The 9,895-nt window shown below is 40.7% G+C and overlaps 1 protein-coding gene across 1 annotated transcript in view; it reads right to left on the minus strand.

Annotated features, from left to right (window-relative positions):
• Positions 1-5,194, minus strand: part of TXNRD3 (thioredoxin reductase 3) — a 29,366-nt gene extending 24,172 nt beyond the window's left edge. Inside the window, exon 1 of the mRNA XM_060766199.2 lies at positions 4,956-5,194. Coding sequence (XP_060622182.1) covers positions 4,956-5,078 — 123 coding nt within the window. The 5' untranslated portion in view covers positions 5,079-5,194. The remainder of the gene's footprint in view (positions 1-4,955) is intronic.
• Between the last annotated feature and the right edge of the window lie 4,701 nt (positions 5,195-9,895).

Consider the following 9,895-nt stretch of genomic DNA (forward strand, 5'->3'; position numbering starts at 1 on the left):
TTATTATTATTATTATTATTACATTTACAGTATTTTACCCTATTATTACATCTATTATTTTACTCTATTATTACTGTTTTTATTGCATTTTCATTATTTCAGTCTATTATTTTTATTATATTTATTATTTTAATAATAAGTACATTTACATTGAAGGAGGTTAGCATAATGGTTTGTTGGACAGTCTTATATTAAATTACAGTTTTATGGAAATATTCAAAACATTTAGCTTATTGATGCCTCAATTAATGTAATTTGGTTGGTATCTATTTTTATTTTGAAATTGACCCATAGTGGATGCATTTCCCACCCTCGGCTTATACTCGAGTCAATACGTTTTCCCTGTTTTTTGTAATAAAATTAGGTGCCTCGGCTTATATTTGGGTCAGCTTATACTCGAGTATATATGGGTAAGTAGAAATGTACATTTACTGTATTTTACTCTTAACTTCTTCTTTTTTAAAAAACCGATCTACATGCATCTACCTGGGAGTAAAAATCACTGAACTGTGGGACTTATTTCTTAAAAGACTTGCCCATCATTACATCACAAGTATATGAAAAGCAAGTAAAATCACCATCTGCTTCTTACCAATAAACAAAGAAGTTCTAAACTCTATCTTAATCCTTTCAGGCATCTGAAGCAAATCTCACATCAGGGTTTTAAGGAAACTCACATTACTGCCCAGGGAAAACCTGAAGCAGGGTCTAACACCATCTGCTTGACCCTGTGGGTAGAAAAGAGGCAAGCTATACTTTTCCTTCATTTTCAAAAGCCTTTTCCCTGGCTAAGGATTCTTTTTTACTTTTGCTCCTGAACTCGTTTCCCCTTCAGGTAATTTCCACAGTAAACCTAGTGTGAAATTTTAGCATTCTTAATACTAAAGGCAACACTGTATACTTGACAGCAGAGCAAAAGGTAGCAAACACTTTCTCCTCAGTTTTGTTTTGTTTTTGCAAGGGTAGCATTACTTTGCTCCCCATGCAAAAGTGGGAAACAAGCATTTACATAAATGACAAAGTGGGTGTCCATGGAAAGTGCTGGAAGAAAGGAAGGACATAAATATAGTAGTGGTCCCTACTCATACTTCTGATAGCTTGAAAAGCTATCTCATACTTCTGATAGCTTGAAAAGCATTGGCTCATTAAGCTCTTGAACTAGTCTAAGCCCCCTCTCTCCAATGATAGGTGTATGATATGAGACTGAAAGAACTTTGTATACTACAGGTTATGAATCCTTTATTTGGAATTCCAAGATTATAAATACTCTAAAATCCAAAATTGTCCAAATGGGTGGCTGAGATAGTAATTCAAACTGCTTTACATACAAATTATTACATATAAAACTATCTCCAGTCTATATGTATAAAGTGTATATGTACAAAATAAACAAATGTCATGTGTAGACTTTGGCCCCATTGCCAACTATCTCATTATGTATGCATACACAAGTACAGGTATTCAAAAATCCATAATCCTGTACTTATGCAGAGCCTGCATTACCATGCTCATGCCTCAACCTGCCCGCCTTCAATCTCTCTAGCAACAGAAAGGGAAGGACACAAGGGCAGGAAAGAGATACCAAGATCAAGTTTGTTACTCCTCAGCTTTGAATTGGGGAGGGAAGAGACTTTAATCTATCATTTGACACTAGTCTGTGGAACAAGAGATTACCACCATAAGTATTAAATACTTTCTTTTTACCTTACATAAATTAATCCCACTTTTACTTCTTTAAATAGCTACTATCACATTCTCTTACGTAGTTACATGAGGGGATTTCAACACATGCCAGTTAATACTTTCCCATATTCAAGTCTGTCAACTAATCAAGAACTTGGACATTTAACCTCTAGAAATCCCAATCTCTGCCATGACTCATTTTGGATGAGCATAAACTTCCTCGTGTGGGCCTGCCATGACTGTCTTTGCAGAGTTGGGCAGCTTATGAGCAAGAGTTGTATAAGAGCAGAAATCAGCACTTACTCAAGACATCTAACTTCCTTCTTTTTATTCTCATCTTTTCCTCTATGCAACAATGTTTGTGCAAAAAGCAATCACACCTGAAAGCTCAGTGGCAATAAACCAGCAGCATTGTGACTGTTAAAAAACCCCTAAGTCTTGAATTTTTATTACAATAGAACTATTTTCAGCAGTACACCTGAAAGCATACAAGCAGCATCAGAGAAGAAATCTAACATCTTATCTGATTTGCTGTTTGGCACAACACTTTTATGCAATGTGTTTTAATCACATGCCTATTTGCTTCAATTAAAAACATGCATATTAGTTGCACCCACAGGCATGTGATGTGCTATCAAGAGACATTCTGGAACCATAATTTCTGGAGTCCTTAATTGCCCTATTTCCATCAAGGAAGCCTCTATTCTAACAGCTGGATGTGGGTGTTCATTGAGTGACACAGCAAAAGAAACAAGAAAAAGACAAACTTACTACACATAATCTTGATGTTTATCTCCCCCGTACCATTACTTTACCTTCTACAAACAATTTAAAAATTTAAAAAGGTTCCTAAAGAAACAGACACGTTGCCCCTGACTAGCAGATCAATGAAATGCCTAGCACAACTAATTTATACTCATGACTAGCTAAAATCGTACTGAATTGAGACTCTTGATTTATGGTCCCAGAGGTCCCAGCTGTCTTATAAAAACCAGAGAACAGTTTAATTTTAAAGGAATTTAAAGGCTTTTAAAGATTAAGGTGTTTACAATTTAGTCAGGGGTGCTGTGGTTTTCTATGCTTTTCAACTGAATTGTTTAAATATTAATGATGTTTAATCCTGTTTTAATATTTGTATATTTGTAAGTTGTATTGTAATGCTTTTCAATTGTGAGCCACTTTGAATGTCAGTATGGAAAGAAAAAGCAAGATATAAATAAATACAATAATAATTTATAGATGTCAGTTTCAGCTACATTTCACTACTTTTCTTACTTTCCATAGGATACTTCCAGGAAAAAAACACTATTATACATAATATTAAAGTATTATTCAGCTATTCTGTAATTTCTTTTCTTAACATGTTTTCTCTGCTTATAAAGATGGATAGAGAAATGCATAGAAAAAAATGGAGACTGCAACTTGAGGGGAAAACATCTGGAATTCCCACAAACTTTAATGAAGAAAATAAAGTGAAAGGATAGAAAAGACTTCTTCTGGAAGCATCTTTTGAGATAACATCCTACCCTAAATAGTAATGAAAGCCTTAAGAGTAACATCTGTCAATACTGATTTCCATACAAAGAACTTGACGACAAGCAGAATTAGAGTCTGCTGCTTACTACAATTGCTATGAAGAAAAGTTAACGACCAACAAAACATGTAAGACATTAACTATTAAGTAATTCAACAACGTGAGTACTAAATTTCTTCAAATTACAGGGAGCAGGGGTTGCTGTAGTAGTGTGATAAAGACTTGGGCTTCCTGGTTTATCTTTTTTGGATGGTGAAACAATCAATACAGGTTGAGCATTCCCAATCAGGAAATCAAACATCCTCCAAAATCATCCACATGGGTGTGGATTGCCTTCTCCTGTATAATCCACCCTGAATACTGAGGTCCTGGGAGGAGGAGGAGGGCTGCTCCAGTCTGCCAGAACCCGACTGGCAACCGACACCAGAGGACCTTTTCATCAGCACCTCAAGGCTGTGGAACAACTTGCTGGTTGAGATCCAACAGCTAAATCAGCTGTCAGAATTTAAGGCACAGGTCTCTTCCAGCAGGCCTAGCCAGATAGTTTTAATAACAATTTTTAAACTTCAATTTTATGCCTAACTAGCCACCCCCTGCCATGCGTTGCTGTAGCCCAGTCTGATGATCTGGAAAATAAAGTAATTAGAAAGTGTTGGTTTCTAATATATGTAATTTCTTTATGCTTGTGGGTAAACAGTATTTTTTGTTGGGTTTTTTTCAGTGTTTATGTAGAGATTGTCTGATTTTCCTACTTTGGAACATGCAACATATAACTGTCCTCCTTTAGGGGTCCCTTTCAAATCTATGACACTATATCTCTGTGTGTGTGAATCATATCTATCTATCTATATTTATGGTTGGATGGCTCTTTGCCAGGAGGGCCTTGATTACGTTTTCTTGTCCTGGTGAAGGGAGTTGGACTGGGTATTTTCTGTTGGTCATGGGGGTTCTGTGTGGGAAGTTTGCCCCAATTCTGTCATTCATGGGCTTCAGAATGCTCTTTGATTGTAGGTGAACTATAAATCCAAGTAACTACAACTCCCAAATGTCAAGGTCTATTTTCCCCAAACTCCATATGTGTTCATATTTGGGCAAATGGAGTATTCGTGCCAAGTTTGGTCCAGTTCCATCATAGTTTGAGTCCACAGTGTTCTCTGGATGTAGGTGAACTACAACTCCCAAACTCAAGGTCAATGCCCACTAAACCCTTCTAGTGTGTCTGTTGGTCATGGGAGTCATGTGTGCCACGTTTGGTTCAATTCCATCATTGGTGGATTTCCCTCAGCCGCTTAAGCCTGAGGCTGTTAAGAATTCTGGGAGCTGAAGTCCAAAACACCTGGAGGGCCAAAGTTGTGGAACTAATGCCATTCACACTACTTTTACTGCTATGTCTCTATGCTATAGGATTGTGGGAGTTGTACTTTGGAGAGGTACCAGCACTCTTGACAGAGAAGGCTAAAGATCTTGTAGAATCACATCTCCCAGAATCCTATGGGCAGTTAAAGTGGTGTCAAACTGTATTAATTCTACAATATAGATGCTGAGAGGTTTTGGGGGTTTTGGGGGGGGGGGAGGGGGAAGCTACGCCGAGGAAAGTCTAGAGAGGAAAAAGCCAAGGGCAAGAGAAAGTGAGGTGGAACCAGGAGGCCTTCTGAGCTCTCTCACCCCCCTGAGGGGACGTTGCCACGGAAACGGTTACTTCCTCCTCCTCCTCCTCCCCCCCTTTCCCCCTCCTCACCTTCCGGCAGAAAGGGCAGTAGGTCTTGCTGAAGATCATAACCCGGTGGGAAGTGACCATGGAGCGCACGCGGAGCTTCAGCGCGTCCCAATCCGGGAGCCGGACTTGGCCCGGAGGCGGCATGGCTCCCTCCTTCCTTCCTTCAGTCCGAGCCGGGAGCGCCAAAATAAAAAAGCGACCGCTTCCACTGCCGCGGAGAGGCAACTGGCGCGCAGGCTCGAGCGCTCGCTTTCCCGCATGCGCAGAAAGCACTGTGGCTCCTTCCCAATACCCGCCCAGTAGGGGGAAAAGCCGCTCACGTGCTTCTCCTTCTTCCCAGGCCAGCGAATAGGAAGAGAGCCCGGGAGGCACTGCGGGCAAATGGAAGGGGGAGTGGAAGTGACGTCAGGGCTCCTCGCGCTCACCACACCCTTCCCACTCCCCACCCACTTGCCTTTCCTTGGCAGTGAGGAAACCTTTTGTTGTGGTCGCCCTTTTCCCCTTTTAAGATATTTGGGTCTTGAGCATTCCCCTAAGAAACATTCCCTTTAAGGCCCCTTCCTCTCAGCTAAATAAGATTCCACATTACCTGCTTTGAACTGGGTTATATGGCAGTGTGGACTCGGGGCCGTTCCCACATCGCAATAGAATCATAGAGGTATTGACAAGCTGGAATGTGTCCAGAGGAGGGCGACTAAAATGATCAAGGGTCTGGAGAGCAAGCCCTATGAAGAGTGGCTTAAAGAGCTGGGCATGTTTAGCTTGAAGAAGAGAAGGCTGAGAGGAGACATGATAGCCATGTATAAATACATAAGAGGAAGTCATAGGGAGGAGGGAGCAAGCTTCTTTTCTGCTGCCCTGGAAACTAGGACGCAGAACAATGGCTTTAAACTACAAGAAAGGAGATTCCATCTGAACATTAGGAAAAACTTCCTGACTGAGAGCCATTCAGCAGTGGAACTCTGTCCCAGAGTGTGGTGGAGGCTCCTTCTTTGGAAGCTTTTAAATTAAACAGAGGCTAGATGGCCGTCTGTCGGGGGTGCTTGAATGCAATTTTCCTGCTTCTTTGGCAGGGGGTTGGACTAGATGGCCCATGAAGTCTTTTCCAATCTATGATTCTATAGAGTCAGAAGAGACCTCGTGGGCCATCCAGTCCAACACCCTGACAAGAAGTCGAATATTAAGGCAGAAAATCCCACAATATCTGAATCTGCACTGCCATGTGTTCCAGTTCAAAGCAGATCATGTGGGATTTTATTCAGCTGTGTGGAAGAGGCCTCGGATAACCTAGGGCTTTCCACACAGCCCTATATCCCAGAATATCAAGCCAGAAAATCCCAAAATACCTGCTTTGAACTGGGTTATCTGAGTCCACACTCAGATAATGTGGGATTTTCTGCCTTGATATTCTGAGATATAGGGCTGTGTGGAAGGGCCCTCAGTTCAAAGCAGATATTGTGACTTATCTGCCTTCTTATTCTTGTTTACAGTGGTCCCTCACTTATTGCGGGTGTTGCGTTCCAGGTTCCAGAAGTGAAATTCCGCAAAGTAGGGATGCCCCCTCCCTTTCCCTCCTGCTTGGGTCCCGCAGTGCCACCGTCACCTCCACAATCGCAGGGCTCAAGCAGGGGACTTAATTCAATGTGGATTTTATACAAGTGTGTGGAAGGGACCTCAGTGGATGATTTTGAGATTCTAGATAAGGGATGCTTTGTCTACATAGGAGCATGAACATTCATAGATATTACAGTTTAATACTTTGTAATAGTTCAATTGTTTTGTGCCTTCAAGTCATTTCTGACTTACAGTGACCCCAAGGTGACCCTTTCATGGGGTGTTCTTGGCCTTCTAAGGTGGAGAGAGTATGACTTGCCCAAGTTCACCCAGTGAGTCAAACCCTGCTCTGCAGAGTCATAGTCCAATGTTTGAACCAATGCACTGCTCGGTCTTTCTGTAGCATTGATAATGTTTTAAAACACACACACACACACAATAAGAGCATCAGTGGTGCGAGAAGAAGACAACCATCACTCTACCTTCGCAGAAAGAATCCAGAAATGGACCCTTGGTTACAACTCCCTCCTTCTAATTCATATTTAGAAAGCCAGTGTTGTGTAATGGTTTGAATGTTAGATTATGACTGAGAAGTCCAGGATGTGAATCCTTTTCGCCATGGAAATTCATTAGGCAACATTGGGCAAGTCATACTTTCGGCCTCAGAGAAAGGCAAAGGCACACCTTGTCTGAAGAAATCTTGCCAGGAAACTCCACATGCTCTAGGATCTCCATGACCCATGACCCAGAAATATTTTGAAGGCTCACACCAAAAATAATTCATGTTTGTTCCTTCTCAGTGAGCTAATTTTTCTTCTACCTAATGACGTGAAAGAATTGATCAGTGAAGAGAGATGGGAGAAGAGAATAAGGGAAACTGATTGACAATCATAATATTAAAATACTAAGCAAGCAATTTTGCATATGTGGAAATCATTTAGTGCTGTTTATAGAGGAATGGAGACGCAGAAGGGCAATCCTTTAGTCTAAGAGTGCATCTACACTATAGAATAGTGTATAGAATAGCTGTTTGACACCACTTTGACTGCCATGGCTCAATGCTATGGAATCCTGGGAGCTGTCGTTTGGTGAAGCAGCAGCACTTTTTTGGCAGGAAAGGTGAAAGACCTTGTAAAACTACAACTTCTATTATCCCATAGCAGTGAGCCAGAGCAGTTAAAGTGGTGTCGAACTGCATTAATTCTATAGTGTAGCTGAACTCTTGAAGAACCGATATATAATGATGCCTTAACTTACTTGCCTGGGTTCTCAGACACTTCACTCCTCCACAGATTCCTATTCTTGGTGAAGAGTCTAGCTGATCCAGAAGGAACCAACATAGATGTTTTGATCTGGATATGGATCACATACCATATGTATATATCCAAATATGAAATATTTAAATGTAAAATCTCTTATTATTTTCAAAATATATTTGTTTGGTAATTTCATTCCCAAAAGGAGAAATAATTTTGCAAGACTTATTTATACACTAAATGGGCACTCACAACACAGAACATCTCCAGATTGCTGCTGGCTAATTGGGTTTCTGTTTGCAAATTGCTGAAGCATCCAAGAAGCCCTGTGGCAAATCTTGTATTGTCTTTGTTGTAATCTTATATCCAGCATTTTTAATAGGCCATACTGCTTCCTTCTATTGATTATGCTGAATCACTTAATGAAGCTCTATGCTTCAGGCCTCCCTGTGTTACTTTGGTATTCTGAGCCAGCATTTTCTTACAAGCCATTCCTTTTTGGCTTGTTGGTCAACATTGTATATAGGCCATGCTAGTTGGGAATGATGGGAATCCAAAAATCTAAAGACAATCAAGGTAAGGAAGATTAGCTATTAAATAGTACAGATGCATACGTTTCTAAGATATGAGTATATCTAGCTTTAAGCTATAAGTACTGCCATTTTCATAGCATTTTTGTTGTAGTAGAGCCTGTAAGTAACGTTGCAAGTGGTAGTATGGGTGTCAGAAGGGGGAAAAGGAGTGCTCGTGAGCAAGAGTTGGATGAGGAACAACAAAGGAAAAGGATCTGGGATATACTTACTGCTCCCACAGATGAAGACTCATTCGAAGGGTTCTCTGATAACGAAGGGTCAGTGAGTGAGGGAGAGGAAGGAGATACAGTGGATGTGAATAGGGGAACTAAGATGGTTACTCGGGAGCAAGAATCGGATGAGGAGCGACAAAGGAAGAAGATCTGGGATATACTTACTGCTTCCACAGATGAAGAGTCATTTGCAGGGTTTTCTGATAGTGATGGGTTAGAGAGTGATGAAAGTGAGGATGACACACTGGACTGGACTAAGGTACAAGAGGTACAAGATGTATGTGCAGAGCCAACGTCTAGTGACACGTTTGTGGGGTTTTCTAGTGGTGGGGATTGGCATTTGGGAGATACTTCTGAGTCTTGGGGGGATCTAAGTCTTGAAGAAGATGGAGGAGTTGGAGGGATGGGCATCAGAGTTCACGTGTGGAGTCAAGGACAGCTGTAAGAGATGATGACGGGGCGGAGGTCAGCTCATCTTCGGATGATGAGGTGTAAGATAAATGAAGGCTTTGAAATGGAGAATCTTTGCAGAAGGCAAAGTGTTGGTTTCGTGCCTTGGGTTTTATCGCTGCCTATTTCGTGTTGGTATTGGGTCCTGGATCTGCAGGTTGCTGCTTCAGTTCGTGTGTTTCGACTCGTGAGTGCGGATTTCCCCGTCTTTGACTTTGGACCGGTTTTGACTACGACCTCGGACTTTGTTTGACTACGTCTCCTTCCTTGCAGCTCTTTGTTTGTTAACCCTTTACATGCTGTGTTATTTTGTGTGACTTTTGGAACACTTTGTTTTAATCCAGATCTTTTCTCTGGATAATCCGGATTATTGCTTCAGTTTACCTTTTGAACTAGAACTAGTTGCTACTTTTGAGTTTTGACCAGAGACACTGAGTTAAGTGTCTATGAGTCCTTTTTGCTTTGTTTAAATAAACTCTACTTTTGGACATACTCTTGAGTCTGGCTCTTTAAGGTGTCTGGGTTCTGACAGTTTTAAAAATGTATTCCATAGCACTTCAAACTTGCTGTAATACCATCACTATCAACACTTAAAGGTTTTGTATTGTGCAACACAAGATCCATTTTTCTAATAAAATATTAACTCCTAATTAAATACTTAATTATTTATCAGAAATCCTAAATCAGAGCAGATGTTTCTGGGTTTATATACAGAGACTAAAAGAAATGGTGCTTACTTTGTAGGCACTCTCATCCTGTCAAATGAAATAAGTGGAGGTTCATTTTCAATCCATTTATAAGCTTTAATTCATTTTTTTTACAATTTTGCCATTTACCCTATGGTTTTATGGAAAGTCCAGACTTATGCATGTGTCTAGACTCCAGGTAGATTTGCT

This window comes from Anolis sagrei, chromosome 2 (genome assembly GCF_037176765.1).
Source record: "Anolis sagrei isolate rAnoSag1 chromosome 2, rAnoSag1.mat, whole genome shotgun sequence".
In the NCBI taxonomy this organism is placed as follows: Eukaryota; Metazoa; Chordata; class Lepidosauria; order Squamata; family Dactyloidae; genus Anolis; species Anolis sagrei.